This window comes from Marmota monax, unplaced genomic scaffold, assembly GCF_021218885.2.
Source record: "Marmota monax isolate L192 unplaced genomic scaffold, Marmota_monax_Labrador192_F-V1.1 WCK01_AAM20220418_F8-fsc00063, whole genome shotgun sequence".
Classification (NCBI taxonomy): Eukaryota; Metazoa; Chordata; class Mammalia; order Rodentia; family Sciuridae; genus Marmota; species Marmota monax.
The window spans coordinates 5,667,877-5,684,388 of NW_026693726.1; the positions used below are offsets into that span (position 1 = coordinate 5,667,877).

The 16,512-nt window shown below is 37.5% G+C and overlaps 1 protein-coding gene across 2 annotated transcripts in view; it reads left to right on the forward strand.

The window, feature by feature from the left end:
- Window positions 1-16,512, forward strand: part of Slco5a1 (solute carrier organic anion transporter family member 5A1) — a 144,723-nt gene that overhangs the window by 51,403 nt on the left and 76,808 nt on the right. For both annotated transcript variants that reach the window (XM_046460586.2, XM_046460587.2), the window contains exons 3-4: window positions 9,143-9,275; window positions 14,719-14,936. In XM_046460586.2, the coding sequence (XP_046316542.1) occupies window positions 9,143-9,275; window positions 14,719-14,936 (351 nt within the window). The remainder of the gene's footprint in view (window positions 1-9,142; window positions 9,276-14,718; window positions 14,937-16,512) is intronic.

Below are 16,512 nucleotides of genomic sequence, written 5' to 3' on the forward strand. Positions count from 1 at the left end.
AGGCAAGGAGAAGAGTCTTTTTGTGGGTCAGATTCCCCAAGAGCTGTCTCTCTGCTGAACCAGCCATGGTGTCCAAGGTGAAGGCCAGAGGAGAGCTGGTTCTCCCGTTGAAGGTGGCCTTTTCGGTCCTTTTACCACCAGTGACTTATCTCCACTAAGTATATAGCAGAGTTTCATATGGGTTTGGAGCTGGGGGCCTCCATCCTTACACTGGAGCCTGGGTCTGCTCAGAGTAAGCAGGACAAAACCTTTAAGTGGGTTCATACCAACTTCAGAGGCATAATCTCAAACATGCATTTATGGTAGCAAAAAACAGCTTCCAAAGGGAATTATTTTTTTTTCCAAGTGGGATTATTAAATGAGCATGACATAGCCACATGCTAACACACCTATAGCCATAACAAATATTTGAACGAATACTTACTGTCATAGGAAAGTGTGAGATATTTACATGAAAATTATTGTAGGATACTTGTTGCTGTATAATTCCAATTAATGGAAAAGTTCATATGATATAGGAGTAGTGCACAATATTTATTGCAGGTTAAATATCCTTTATCTGACATACTTTGGACTGGAAGTATTTTGTATTTTGAGCATTTTGGACTTCAGATTTTTGAATTAGGGATGCTCAACCTGTACTATGATTACTGTTATTATATGAGTGGTAGAGACTGTGGGTGATTTCTAGGAGATCTATTTTTTGTGTTCTTGGGAATCTGTTTATAATATAATTCAGGTTATATTTTGTAGGGTTTAGAAAAAAATCTTGAAGTATTTTTAAAAGGATAATAACAGGTATCAGTACATGCTTAACTTCAGAATGAGACATCATACTGACCCTTCTGTGAGGAAAGGATGGAATTCCTGTTCTCTTTTCCTACTCCCATCTGTCTAACATAATAACTAACTCCTAGCTCAAAAATATTGACTCCAGGGAGGATAATTTGTTTTCAATTTTTTTTTCAGGAAGGATAATTTCTAAATTTATCTTTATTAAAAGATGATCAAAAGGTGCTCAGTATGTATTCTGTAAAATAATATATGCAGTCTATACAAAATTGATATACAATAATATTATTAGAGAATAAATAGGTAATCATTGAATATATAAAATATAAATTAATATTTCTTCAGTGTTTACTATGTGCTAAGAATTATATGTACATAATTCTGTGTGGGCTCCAGGAGGTTAAGTGACTGTTGCCATTGCCCAGATATTGGGATTGGGGATCTAATAAAGCAGTTTGACTCCAGGGCCTTTTGCTCATATTCCCTGCACTACACTGACTTCAGTGCTGCCTGTGTCTGTATTTCTGCACCTAAGGTTTTGGGGAGATTCAGAAAAGTACAGTTCATGTTGCTTGCCCTTGAGATGTGTCTAGCCTAGTTGGGAAGAGAAAATAAGTGACACAGGGTATGTAGCAAAATACAGCCTGGTTCCCCAGCACCACCAAAAAAAAAAAAAAAAAAAAAAAAAATTAGAGTCTGGCACATGTCTGTAATCCCAGTGATTTGGGAGGCTGAGGCAGGAGGATTTTAAGTTTGAGGCCAGCCCCAGCAACTTAGCAAGGCCTTCAGCAACTTACTGAGATCCTCTCTCAGTATAAAAAAATGAAGAAATGAAGAAACCTGGGGATGTGGTTGAGTGGTTAAGTGCCCCTGGGTTCAGTACCTGGTACCAAAAACAAAAAAAAATGCAGATAATACTTGATGTGAGTTCTGAAGACAAACATTTCAGTGATCTGTATAGGTCAGGGGAGGCCTTATTAAAAAGCTGGGGTTTGAAGGATGGATAGCATAGCACATTTTGGGTCACTGAGCTAGCTGTAGGCCAAGCAATACAAAGAATTTTTATTTCTGGAAAGAAATAATATGGAATTGTTATGGTTTGGATTTGAGGCATCCCTCAAAAGCTGTTGCGTAAATGCAAAAATATTCAGAGGTGAAATGATTGGATTATGAGAGCTGTGACCTACTCAGTCCATCCTAGTTTGAATGGACTAACTGGGTGGTAACTATAGGTGGTGGAGTATGGTTGGAGGAGTTGGGTCACTGGCAACATGACCTGGAAACATTCATCTTCTCTGAGATTGCTCCCCCACCTCCTACCCTGCTTTCTAACCCCAACATAAATAGAGCTATGCTCCTCTGTCACACCCTTCTGCCATGTTGTTCTACCTCGTCTTGGGCCCACAGCAATCCAATCGGCTGATCATGAACTGAAATAGTGAGCCAGAAATAAAAAATTTTTCTCCTCTCAGTTGTTTTTCGAAAAAAAAAATATTTCTTAGTTGTAGACAGACACAATACCTTTATTTATTTATCTTTATGGTGGTGCTGGGGATCAAACCCAGTGCCTCACCTGTGCTAGGCAAGTGCTCTCCTACTGAGCCACAACCCCAGCCCCCTTCTCTAAGTTGTTTTTATCAGATATTTTGGTCACAATGAGGAAAAGCTGACTAACACAAGAATGACCATGTTTCCAGCACTCAGAAAGTAGAGACTCCGGACAGGGTCAAGCCTGAAGTGAGACTACTAGAAGCCATTGACTTATTGACTGGGCAAATGAGATGGAAGAAAAGTCGGGAAAGAAATAATGCCCAAGGTTAAGGGAGGCCAGGTATGGCGGAGGGTCAATGTCAACATGGGGAGGGGAAACTTGGATGAGCAGTAAAGTGATAGCAAGAGAAAAGAGTGAAGAATGAGATGACCTCAGTTCATTTGATATCTGTTATGGACTGATGTGTCCCCCCTAGAACTCATATGTTGAAGCCTGAACACCCAATGTGACTATAGATGGAGATAGGACCTTTAGGGAGGTCATTAAAATGAACTGAGGTCACAAAGATGGGGCTCTAATCTGATAGGATTGGTGTCCTTATAAGAAGAGGAGATGTAGAGCTCACTTTTTCTCCCTGGGAACACAGAGAAGAGGCCATGTGAGGGCACAACAAGATGGCGGCCATTGACAAGCCAGAAAGAGAGGCCTCATGAGAAATGAACTCCGATTATGCCTTGATCTTGGACTTTTACCCTCCAGAACAGCAAGAAACAAAATGTTGTTTAGGCCACCTAGGCAGTGTGTTTTTGTTGTGGCAACCTAAGCAGACAAATACGGTTATCTAAGTCTGTGATGAATGGCAAGTGATGGGGCATTCCTTTGAAGTGGAACTTATAGGTCTTGCCAGGGTTGGGAGGAAGCAGATCCAGACAAAGGAGGAACCAGAGGCATCAGATAGGAAATAGGGGGCACAGTTACTTTTTGATGGTGATTTGTAGTCAATCCATAAACATTTACTGAATGCCTCCCATGCCCAAGCAGTAAATTGCATTAGGTAATATAAAATAGTTACAACAGACAGCTTATTCTTATATGGCCCTTATTACTAAATATACTAAATGCCAGATATTCCATATGCTCTTTTTTTTTATTATTTAATTTTTTTTTTTAAATTTTTCCATATGCTCTTAAGTGTTAGCTTATTCAGTGCCTGTGATTATTCTGTGAGCAAGTACTTTTTCATCTCAGCTTCACAGATGAGGAAAACCAAGGCTCAGAGATGTTAAGCAACTTGCTAAAGACCGAAAATTTGAGCTGGGATTTGGAGACATGGTTTTGGAGGGTGTGCTTTAACCATTAGATGGTATTTTGTAGGATGTGGTTTTTGTTGTTGAGGACTAAGGACACAAAACATTTGAAAAGATAAGTAACATAGGACACAAACATTTGAAAAGATAAGTAGAAGTAAAAAGCAGGTCATATTGAATTGCAAATAAATGGAACAATTCAGTGTCCTCTCAAAGGGGAGTGTGTGTACTGATGGGGTCATATGAGATGATCCATAGGGGTGCGCAGGAAGAAAAGATTGGAACTTCAATTTATATTTATATTACTAGTTCATTGAATACTCCAAACTTTCAGTATAAGCTCTATGTCATGAGAGAAAACCAAGAATAGTATGTATAATCATCTTATGAGACATAGTCAAAAAACATGGAATTATCAAGTTCACTATGTGAAATAGGAATTGATGTCCACTGTTACTAGCCGAGATCTTAAGAAATGATGTACATCAAGGAGAGTTTTATCACTGACATCTATGATAGTAGAATGTTCACTGATTGTCTCAAGTCTATTTTCTGATGCTGTAACAAAATACTGGAGACCAGGTAGTTTAAAAAGAATAGAGGATGATTTAGCTCATGGTTCTGGAGGCTGGAAAATCCAAGAGCATGGTGCTGTTGTGTAGGTGGCATCTGGTGAGTGCATTCTATTATTATTATTATTATTATTATTATTATTGCATAATTATACATAGCAGTTGGGCTCATTTTGACAAAATCATAACAGCAAGAAATTTGACTTCAATCCCAATTTCTCCCTTTTCCTTCCTCCCTTCCCCTTCCTATTCTCCTTCCTTTATTCCACTGATCTTCCTTTCATTCCTTTATTTATTTTTGATTGGTAGGTTCTACATATGCATAAAAGTGAAATTTCCTTTGGTACATTTATATATGCATTGATTTTGTTAAATTCTTTCCATATTTCCTCCCCTTTCCCATCTGTTCTTCATCTCTCTTGTTCTCAGCCTTCCACTCTACCAATCTTCCCTATATATTTATGATATCCAATTCTCTCCACCCCAGCCACCTTCTTTCCCTTATTTTGCCCTAGCTTCCACATATAAGAGAAAACATTCAATTCTAATTTTCTGAGTCTGGCTTACTTCACTTAGCATGATGTTCTCCATTTCCATCCATTTACTGGCAAATGCCATTATTTCATTCCTCTTTATGGTTGAGTAAAACTCAATTGTGTATATGTACCACGTTTTCTTGATGCATTCATCTTGATGGACATCTGGGCTGATTCCATAATTTGGCTATTGTGAATTGTGCTGCTATAAATATTGTATTGCTATAGTACGCTCATTTTAGTTCTTTCAGATAAATACCAATCAGTGGGATAGCTGGTCATGTGGTGATTCTATTCCTAATTTTATTTTAGGAATTGGTGAGAACACTCTTGTTGCATTATAACATGGTGAAGAGTGAAGAGTATCATACAGAGAGGCAGAGCAGGAGAGAGGTGGTAGGAAGAGAACACTCACTTCTAAAACTCCCACATTAACCATTAATCCATGAATGGATTAATCCACTTCTGAGGGCAGAGCCCTCATGACCCAACCTTGCAAATGCTTCCAAATACCTAATGTCTCAATACTGCCACACTGGGACCAAGCTTCCACATAAACTTTTGGAGGATATAGTCACTCATAGCATAAACTCAATGGGAGAAATAAGTACTGAGTACTGAGTCAATCTGGGTTGTGTGCCTCCTATACCATCTGGGAACTAGAGACACAGCAGTGAACACTGGCAAGAATCCTTGCTCTTGAGGAGCTTATATTCCAGATGGGGAGCACAGATGATAAACAAGATGAAAAAGGAAATACATAGTGTGTTAGGTGGTAATATATGCTAAGAAGAAAATTGAAGCAGGGAAAGGGATGGGAAGAATTGGGGAAAGAGTTTTCAGTTTATGGTTAGGGTAGCCAAATAAGACCTCAGCAAAGGAAATGATTGTGTAACTAGCTGGAGGAAGTAAGGAAATGAACCATGTGGCTGTGGGGGAGGAGCATCCACTACACACACATTCATGTGTGTGTGCACACCCACAGAGCAAGTGGTAAGGCCCTCAGGTGAGGATATTCCTGGAAGATTGAAGATGAATGAGCAAGAAGGTCAGTAAGACAGGAGCCCAAGAAACAAGGAGAATGACAGTTAATAATCTGTGAGACAGTGGGGAGGCCATGCAAATAAATGTGTGGGTAGGTCCTGGTAACCATGCAAGGACTTTGGTTTTTACTGTGAATGAGATGGGAAGCCATCAAAGGGTGTAAGCAAGGAAGAACCAACATCCGGCTCATGTTTCTGGAGGATTATTAAGGCTGCTGTGTTGAGAATATACAGTGCAGAAGTTAAGGGAAGAAACAGGGATACCAGTTGGAAAGCCTAGAGCAATTTCCCAAATGAGCAATGATGGTGGCTTGGACCAGAGTGTTAGAAATAGAGGTGAAGAGGAGTTGGATACTGGATATGATTGGGTGGTAGAACCAACAGGATTTTCTGATGATTAGTTGCTAATTGTGTGAGTGACACTAATAGTACACACCTTATTTGTACAGAAAATAAATCCATTGGGGGATAAGTGCTTAAAACCTTTTACTTATTCTATTTTATTGGTTCTTTTTAGTTATACATGACAGTAGAATTCATTTTGATATAATTATACAAGCATGGAATGCATCTTATTCTAATTAGGACCCTATTCTTATGGATGTGCATGATGGTGGGATTCACTATGGTATATTTATATGTATGTAGGAAAATTATTTTGGATTCATTCCACTAGGGATCCGTGATGAAGTTTGTAAGCCCCTGGAATAACAGTATATAGCCTACAGGGATTCAGAGAAGAGAGAAACATTCAGGGGAGGACAACATGGCTGGGCTCAGGCCTTGATGGTCAGGATGCAGACAGGTAGCAAGGCCCAGGGAAGGGTGTGTTGAGGTCTTACCCTGAATACAGGCTTCTGATTTTAAGATGGGAACACTCGAAAGAGGCTGGTCTGTTTGTCATACCCCTGAACTCCAGGAAGAGCAGTTTAGACCCTTCTCTTTAGTTTGTGGGCAGTGAGGGGAAGTTTTTGACAGGGAGGGTATGTGAAATGAATTTGCCTCAACATTGTCTCCTAAAGCTTTCTCTGAGTACCATTTGTAAATCCATCAATAAATGTTAACTCATCGGCCAGAAAGGCTTAATTTCTTACCAGAAAATGATTTGCTTACTAACTGGAGCTGGGTTAAAAGAATGTGTCCGGGGCGGGGTTGTAGCTCAGTGGTAGAGCACTTGCCTAGTATGTGTGAGGCACTGGGTTCGATTCTCAGCACCACATATAAATCAATAAAATGAAGGTCCATCAATAACTAAAAAAATATTTTTAAAAGAAGGCATGGATGTGTGTTTGTGCAATTCTGTTGATCTTCAAGTGCTTGTTACATAATAAAATTAAATTTCTGATTACATTGTTAACTTTGAAAAAGCTTTACATTTTACAAAGTAGCTGAAGGTGTTTTGGTGAGTGTTATTGAATAAATTTTCTTCTCACTGGACGATTGCAGGGGCTTGCTAGTACACATGCTTACACAGTCTTGCTTACCACTCCAAGATTTGCACTCAAATGCCGTAGGCATAAACAGTATTGTGGAAGTACCCTTTTCCCTGTGTGTGTTTGTAAGACAGCCTCTTTCATGCCACAAGAATTATTTTGGGAGGATGATTCGTGTCACATTTTGGCCTCATTACAGTTTTAAGTTGTAAATGGTGCTGGCAGGCCTGGAGGTGTAAACATAAATTTGATCTTCCTATGCATATGGGAATACCTGCACCTGAAAAAGTACTTTCTATTCTTGAGTTACAGTTTAGGTTATGAACGAAGAGATCAATAAAATTAACAAAATTCTAATTTCATTTATTAAAAACATACTTCCAAAAGAGCACCAGATACTTGTGGGTGTGCCTCCCTTCTCCATTTCCAATACAGATGGGGGAGTCTGAGAACCTAATGTCTTACGGTTACCAGCAGATGATTCTGTAAAATAAACACTGTGCCTTCTCTTTTGTAATGGTGTGAAAAGTGAGAGAGCAGGTGTTAAATTACTGTCTTGTCTGTAGTTATAAGTAACAGGAGGTACAAGATTACTTAAAGTTGATTTAGAGGTGGATGATAAAGTGGGGTGAAATCATTCTGATTATCCCAATTTGCCTTCTGGTAAATATATAGCTATTTAAAGGATATGGCAGAACTTTCTTATTTGTTCAGCAGTTAAAAATGCATGATGGCAATGGATTTTAACACCTGATTTTGTTATCATACCTTGCACACAGCAGTGCCTTAAAACTGTTTTATGGATATTCCCCTAAATAACTGTGTTTGAGCAGAAGGAAAAAAAAAATGAGCGTGTAGTGTGGCTATATTTTTCTATGACTCTCAAGGAATTCCCTATCTTATCTCAAATTTATAAAATTGGCATTTTCCTTTAAAAAATTTTTAAGTGTAACTTAATTTTTAAAAATTGTTATATATATATATATATATATATATATATATATATATATATATATATTTTTTTTTTTTTTTCCCTGTGGTGCTGGGGATTGAATCCAGGGCCTTGTACATGCGAGGCAAGCACTCTACCAACTGAGCTATATTGCCAGCCTCAAGATTGGCATTTTAGAATATTAAATTACACAAGTGAAAATAGGCATATAAAAATAAACTAATTCTAATTAATGACCTGCTGTTGTTTGCTATATGCTCATTTTGATCACACACACACACACACACACGTGCATATACTTTTTATTGTTGTTGATAAAATACCAAATTTCTGATCCACTGGCAGTAAGATAAATACCCACCAGACTCCTTGGACATGTGTTTAAAAGTATTATCTTCTAGTCCATCTGTGGTCAGTGCTTTCCATTCGGACCTCCTGACCCAGGCCATGTAGAAGGACTTATTCTTATGTAAGATTCCTCAATTAACAATAAACCAAATGCATTTCAAGGTCTTTTTTGATTTTACAATGGTGGCTCAAAAACATTATCAATTGGAAGGTACTTGAACAGCTTCCCCAATTCAACCTAGCTTTCTAAGTTCCTTCTTCATCCTGTTAAGACAAGTGATACTACTTTTTTCCCCTTTTATCTTGAAACTTTTATTTTTTTAACTTCGTCTTGGTTATTCAGTGACTGCCTCATTTGCCTCCTTAACTAGCCTGGGTCTCTAAATTCGAATTTAGTGGTTTGGAGGTGAGACCAGAACGTTTATATTAAACAAACAAAGCACAAGCAACCTGAAAGCATTCCAGGTGATTCTGACTCTCTAAGAGGACCACAGGTAATAGTGAGATAAAGCACACAGTTTGAAACCCTAATGTCAATGTAGACATTTTGGAAGTTGTTCACTGGATTTAACTGTGATGTATCTGCAGTATATTTTGGACATCAGAGAACTTTTAGCACTTCAATGAAATGTTGCTATATTTCTTATTTCCCTTTCTGTCTTCTCAGCCATCATGTATGTCATGGGAGCACTTGGCCCTGCAGTGGGATATTTATTAGGTGGACTTCTTATTGGTTTTTATGTTGATCCCAGAAATCCTGTTCACCTTGACCAGAATGACCCTCGTTTCATTGGAAACTGGTAAGATTGTTTTCTAAATTTTGTATTTCACTTTTTACTAATGATTTAGTCATAAAAACTCTTGTATTTAAATTTCCCTACTGAAGAGATGAAAAATATAGCCTAAGTCACCTGACAGTAGATGGTAGACAGAATGATAACTCCCCAAAGAAAGCCATTTCCTAATCCCCAGAACGGTGAATATATTACATTATGTGGCAGAAGGTACCTTGTCAAGGTGATCAAGTTCAGAATCTTAAAATGAGGAGATTATTTTCAGTGTTCTGGGTGTGCCCATTATTAATTAAAGGAAAGAGGGAGGCAATAGGAGCAAAGTCAGAGAAGGAGAGAAGATGACTGAAGTAGAGGTTGAAGTGATGTACTTTGGATTGAGAAAGGTTTTGTGAGCCAAAGAAAGCAGGTAGATTCCAGAAGCTAGAAGGGTAAGTAAATAGGTTCTTCTTTAGCTAGAACCTTTAGAAGGAATAAAATCCTACCAATGCCCCTATAGACTTCTGACCTCCAGAACCATGAGATAATCCACCTGGGTTTTTCGATCCACTAAGTGTGTGGTAACTTGTTATAGCAGCAACAGGAAACTAATACAGACACTTCAGTGACATTCTCCTGCATTCTCCAGGATTGGGCTGTTTCCTTTACAGCAGAGTGTACGAGCAGGGCTGCTGTGGCTGGGAAGGGACTTTACTGTTTAGTTGTATCTTTCATTATCTTTTCTGTGCCTTTGAAAAATGACGTCTTCTGTGCTTCCTCATTGTATTTATATTTTTGTTTTATAACCCTTCCCCACTGCCCAGAATTTCAGTCTTGCTTCTGTGCTCATCAAATCTTTTCTCTTTGGTGGTATTTGGTTTCCTTATATATCCTGGAGATTTAGCTGTTTTCTCACCAGGTGGACCTTCTTCTGTCCTGCTCAGGAGGAGAGCTTCAACTTTGAGTGTTCTGTGATTTATCTAAATGACCAGGGTTATGTTTGAGTTCTTCACAGTCCTTCATTTGGACATAATCAGTTATTTCTTTGTAATTACAAAAGCACTGACTGAAAATATTGGTGTCCTGAATTTATTTCACATGGGTTAGAAATCGGTACACATCGATAAGAAATTTTTATTTTATGGCAAAGAGAATACTGCATTATTAGAAATTATCTGTCAACAAATTACTTTCAAAAGAGTTGTATACTTTTTCTCTCTCTGTTTCATTATAGAATAATAGCTCATAACTCTGAGATTGGTGGGAATAATGTTTACCACTATTTTCAAAGAAGTTAACAAATATCAATTTCTATGCTGCTTCTAATTTCACTAGTAATCCTCAATGAAACTGCAAGTGCTAAGATACAGACAAACTTGGCCTGCTAGAATGTTTCAAATCATAGAGAGAGGAGTTCCCCTGACATTGAAAGGAACATCACACAGGGCTTTTAAGTTTTTGACTGAAAGTGAAAATTTTGATTTTGGCTGTTTTCTTTGCAGTTGTGAAATAAATCAGAGTAGGGATTTTTTTTATTGTTATAAAACTAGATTGTTAAAATATACATATGAATATCCAATGTATAATCTGTGTTCTATTTAGATGTCCTGAGAAGGGCTTGGTGATAAGGAAACAGTGAGAGGGAAAGACGAGGACCACCAACTCAGGGGCAGAAGGAGGGACAGCAGGGGCTTCAGTCATACTAGTGCTTTATGCTGTCAATTAAAAGTTTTCTAGGAGACGTTTAGTCCAGAGGGAGCAGATTGGAGTGACTTGAAGATCTGAAAGGCGTACTCGCCTGGATTGAAATCCTGTGTGCACTTGAGGGACCTTAACTGTCCTGCCAAATATGTCCAGGATTCAGGAGGAGAACTTCAACTTTGAATGAGGCGAAGCTATGTCATCTTGAGGAAGTTACTTCTTTGTGCCTCATTTTTTTTTAATTCATAAAAGGAGATAGTTACAGTACCTACTTCATAGGGTTGTGAGGAACAAATGAGTTTGTACATGGAGGGCTCTTAATGGTTCCTGCCCTGGGCACCCCATATGTGCTAGATATTCAGTCCTTAAATCAATTTTCAAGCAATTATATCATTTCAGTGGCTCAATATTAGTTATGTAAATGATAAAGATTGCTGGGGTTGTGGCTCAGAGGTAGAGCTCTCGCCTAGCATGTGGAGGCACTGGGTTGAATCCTTAGCGCCGCATAAATAAAGATATTGTGCCCACATATAACTAAAAAATAAATATTTAAAAAATGATAAAGATTATCAACTTAGAACTATATAATAAGGATCTACTTGAAAATGAATTTGAATTTTTTAAGTTGTGTAATCCTGTTTGAAACAGACTTCTATTTTGAATAAAGTCGTAGTTGTTTGGCACAATGCTTAGCAGCAACAATAGGTTTTTAATAAATATATAAAAATAAGTAAAGATCCACCAACAACTAATAATAAAATATTTAAAAGAAAGAGTGAGGGAAGGAGTGAATGAAGGAATAATACTGATATTTATTGGGTATTTACTGTGTATCAAGCATTATACCAAGCGCTTAGCAAATATATGTAGTCACTAATATTATGCCCATTTTGCAGGTGACAAAATGGATGCTCACAGATTTGAATTATTTGTTCTAACTTCAGAATTAGAGAGTGTTGGGATAAGAAACTGATTCTAGGGCAGAGCTTTCAGCCAATCCACTGGTGACTCCCGTTAGTGAATGGACTGTGTAATGCTTTATGAAAGGGATTTAGACACCCTGGCCTTTCAATATCAGCTATTATTGATGTGACGTTCCCATATATATGACACACACTATCTTGTCCTACTCAACTTTTCTCAGTGTCCTCTTTAGTGATGTCGTTAGTGTCCATCATTATATCATGTGTCATACTGATGTTTCTGGAGACTGTTGAAGAATGTGGGCTGGTTTGCTCTGCTTCAGTATGACCTCAGACTTTTATGTCATTTTTATTTGTTTGCTATGATTCTTCCCCTTCTGTTATATGCTCTCAGTTTGGGCTATTCAGAGTGAAGCTTCACTGTTTGCATGTATTTTTAGATCAATGACTGGGAGGGAGTGGGCAGTAAGACTGAGTACAGATCCACATGAATACAAAACCAAACCAAACTAGCCACCATGAATTGGTTGCTGGTTTGGAAGGAGGCATTAAATATATAAATATATATATTTAGTTGTTGATGGACTTTTATTTTATTCATTTATTTATATATGGTGCTGAGAATTGAACCTAGTGCCTCACACGTTCTAGGCAAGTGCTCTACCACTGAGCCACAACCCTAGCTCTGGAAGCAGGCATTTTGTTAGTTCCATCATATACCTTATTTAAATATACCTCTATTTAAATTTTAGGACTCCCCAAACCACTTATTACCCTAGAGCTTAGCATGCATAAGGCCCTGAGAAAAGCAAAGAAATTTCCCCAAGATTTCATAGTTAGTAATTGATAAAAATGGAAACCCAGGTCTGTCTGAAACCAAAGCTCATAAACTGTGGCCTCTGCTCCTCTGCCTGCCATCTCGTGTAGAGACCTTGAGAGGCCTAGTGATCAAAGGGGTTTAGGGAACTTCAATGTGGAGTTTGTGGAGACAGATTCCAGAAGGGTAAATGTAAAAGGTGAGGTGCTGGTTGGCAAGGGCCTCTAAGTGGCCAAGTGTTCAGAGGCCAGATGTTGTCATAGCTATGTTCCCTTAAGACAAATGACCTTCTTTTTTTAAAAAACCTCTCTCTTTCAATATAGTTATTTAACAATTTTTTGAGTAACTAATCTGTGTCAGGCACTAGGTTGGTGATAATATTCTGAGTAATTGAGATTGCTAGAAGTCAGTTCTGAGCCATCTTCTCAAAATTAAACCTTTTTCTGATCATCTTAAAATTTTTATTTGATTTTGGGGGTGGGTATTGGGGATTGAACTCAGGGGCACTCAACCACTGAGCCACATCCCCAGCCCTATTTTGTATTTTATTTAGAGACAGAGTCTCACTGTGTTGCTCAATGCTTCACCATTGCTAAGGCTGGCTTTGAACTTGTTATCCTTCTGCCTCAGTCTCCTGAGTTGCTGGGATTACAGGCTTGTGCCACTGCACCTGGCTTGATATACTTTTAAATTTGAAACTAATACACTGGATTAATAACAGATTCTAGCATTCTCCCAACTAATGACCTTTGCCAACTGATAATAGCTCTTTAATAGAAACTTCTTTAAAAGATGAGTTTCACCTTGCAATTAATCTGTATTTTTACTGGATTGAACACATCATTAGTGCTTAGAATCCTGCTTGCATTTTGATAGGTACATGTTAAAACAGAGGACAAGGTCTGAGAATTTATAAACTTGGAAGCTTTAAGAGCAGAGTTTAGAGTGGAGGAATTCTGGTTAGAGGTGGCAACCCTGTTAGGTAGGACCAGGGACTTTTGCTTGCTAAGGAAAGACTGAGGGGACTGAGAAATTGTCCCTTGGGGAATTGTGCAGGTAAGAAACCCCAGGTGGTAACACTTGGTTCTAATACAGGACTAGAATTTGGGTTTTATACATGGAATGCCTCATGAACTCTCTGCAATGTGGCAACTTCAGATGAATTTCTAGATGGAATTCTATGTAGCTCAAGTTCAATATCTCCTGGGAAATTTTCTGGCACACATTTATTTTCCCTCTCTGCACTTTTATAGGATTCATAATCTAAATCTTATGATGAACACTAAATTGTATGCATTCTTGCATATCTTGGAGATTCTTATATTTTTGGCTTGCTTATACCTAAGTTGTAAGTTCTTCAAGAAAAGGATCAAGTCTACATGATTTGGTGGCCCTCATGCTTGGCTAAATGTTATGTGGAGCAGCTAAGTGGGGTTTAATACATTCTTAAGTACTGCAGAAAATATTTGAATACCATCAGCAATTTAAAATACCCTTGTGTCTTGGGCTGTGGGAGGGGGGGTAGTTCAGTGTTAGAGTGAGTACTTAGCATGCACAGGGCCCTGGGTTCGCTTCCTAGTACCAAACAGGCAAAAAATACATTTAGAACAAGTTATTAATGCTTTTCTGCTAAGGTCTACAAAATATGCAATAGAGTGTCTATAATTTTTCTATTAAATTTATGATTTAGTGTTTTATTTTAAAATACACATTTTATCAGGACTAACAATGTTGGCAGAACTAACACATGGCTGCACAAAAATACTTAAATTGAGTGAAATTCCAACCAGGCTGTTGATGATAGTATTTATTTATATCATACTATTGTAATTATTGGGTGGAGTTCCCATATACCACAGAAAGGGAAAATCCCTTTATTTCTTCAGTTTGTCCAATTTTTTTATTGCTTTACAATTGATGAAGGTAAATGAAAAATTTCTGGAGAATTTTTATCACCACAAACTTCTACTTTGGTAACTTATTCTCATAAAGCAAAACCCATAAATGCTATTCACATTTCCCAATTTTTTAGGTGGAGTGGATTCCTCCTTTGTGCCATTGCAATGTTTCTTGTGATATTCCCAATGTTTACTTTTCCAAAAAAGCTTCCACCTCGGCACAAGAAAAAGAAAAAGAAAAAATATTCTGTTGATGTTGCTAGCGATGATGATGTTATGAAGGAGAAATCAAACAATAGTGAACAAGTGGACAAAAAAGTGTCTTCAATGGGATTTGGAAAGAATGTCAGAGGTAAAGTATATCTTTTGAATAAATACATGCATGGTATTTCAGATCAGTGCTCCTCAAAGTGTGGTCCCAGTACGGCCCACAGTATCTGTTTCTGGCCTGTGGCCAGTTAAGTATTGAAATGAAGAGAAAGAGATGCAAAATGTTTTTAGAAATTTGGCAAGATAATTTTACGTCTGTTGCATCTAATAATACTTAAACAGTTGGGCTTATGTGTTGCATTTTTAAAAGATCAATTTTATAATAATTTATCATGAATGCATATTGCAAAAGTATCTGTAGATGACAGATTGGAAATAGTGATAATGGAAAGGTTCTTTCTCTCAGATAGCTTGAGAAGCACTGATTTAGTTCATAAAGATACAGATGTTTAGATGTACCATTTACCGTAAGTAGAGATGTCTGCTTTTTAAAATACTGAATGCACTGTGAAATAGATGGTCTGTTTCAGGGGAATGGTAGTTTGGTAATGTGGCCTGATTCTTACCTAAGGATAAGATCCAGCACTAAAAAGGACTCTCATTCCAAAATGGCTCTGTCAAATGTCCAATCCTTGGAGAAGGATAGCTGGGCCTCCAAACCCAGTGAAAAACCATCCAGAAATTTTCAGTGATGGAAAAAATCACTGATCTGGGTTTTTTTTGTTGTTGTTGTTTGTTTTTTTATTTTAATTTTTATTTCTTTTAAAATAACGAGTTAATAAAAGTTAAATTAGCCAATCTAAAACCTAATCAATTCAAATTGGTACTAACCAGGCAATCTTTGCTCAGTATTTAGTGTATCTGTTGAAGGGTAGTGAGTCCCTTTAATCCAAGAAACCTATGATGTTACCCTTCCATTCATTTTGGCCTATTTTCTGAATTAATTTTTTTGTATAACTTATAAAGCATAATATTTAACAAGTGTGTATGTTAGTAAGATTGATAAAATTTACCTAGGCTTCTATCATTTCCTTTTTACTATGTATTCAGTAAGACTGAAGAGGAAACTTTCAGGCATAGAACAAAGTTACTAATTTATTGTAGACCTGTCCATGCAGGCCAAGAGGAATGATGGTTAGATTGGACCATTTTTAAAAGACTGTTTATTTGCTGAAAATAAGTCAAGTGACATTTCATTGAGAAAGCTTCTTGCTGGTTAATTTTTAATTTGGCCCTCTCCCTCTCCATTCTGTGACAGTACTTTTGGAACTGCCAAAATGTCCTCTTATACTCTAATCACATAAAGCATTCTCTGGATGTTAGTAGGGTCTGAGCTCTTTCCGTGTAGACCAGCCCACGATTTTTCATGGATGTATCATGGACCATTATGGCTACTCTCACAGGCATTTTTTTGTTTGTTTGTTTAAACAACTTAATTGATAACAAAGTTGATGTTAAAGAATTTAAAACATGACAAATGTCTCTAGAATCTTAATTTATTGAGAATATAAAGTAGACTCAAGGGAGACATAAAGGCATAGGTAAGATAAAATGGTATGCTTTGTAGTTTAGGAGTAGATGACTCGAATGTGAAAATATATGAATGGATTGTGGAAAAAAGGTATTTGATGTCAGATATCAAAAGTGTCAATGGGGTG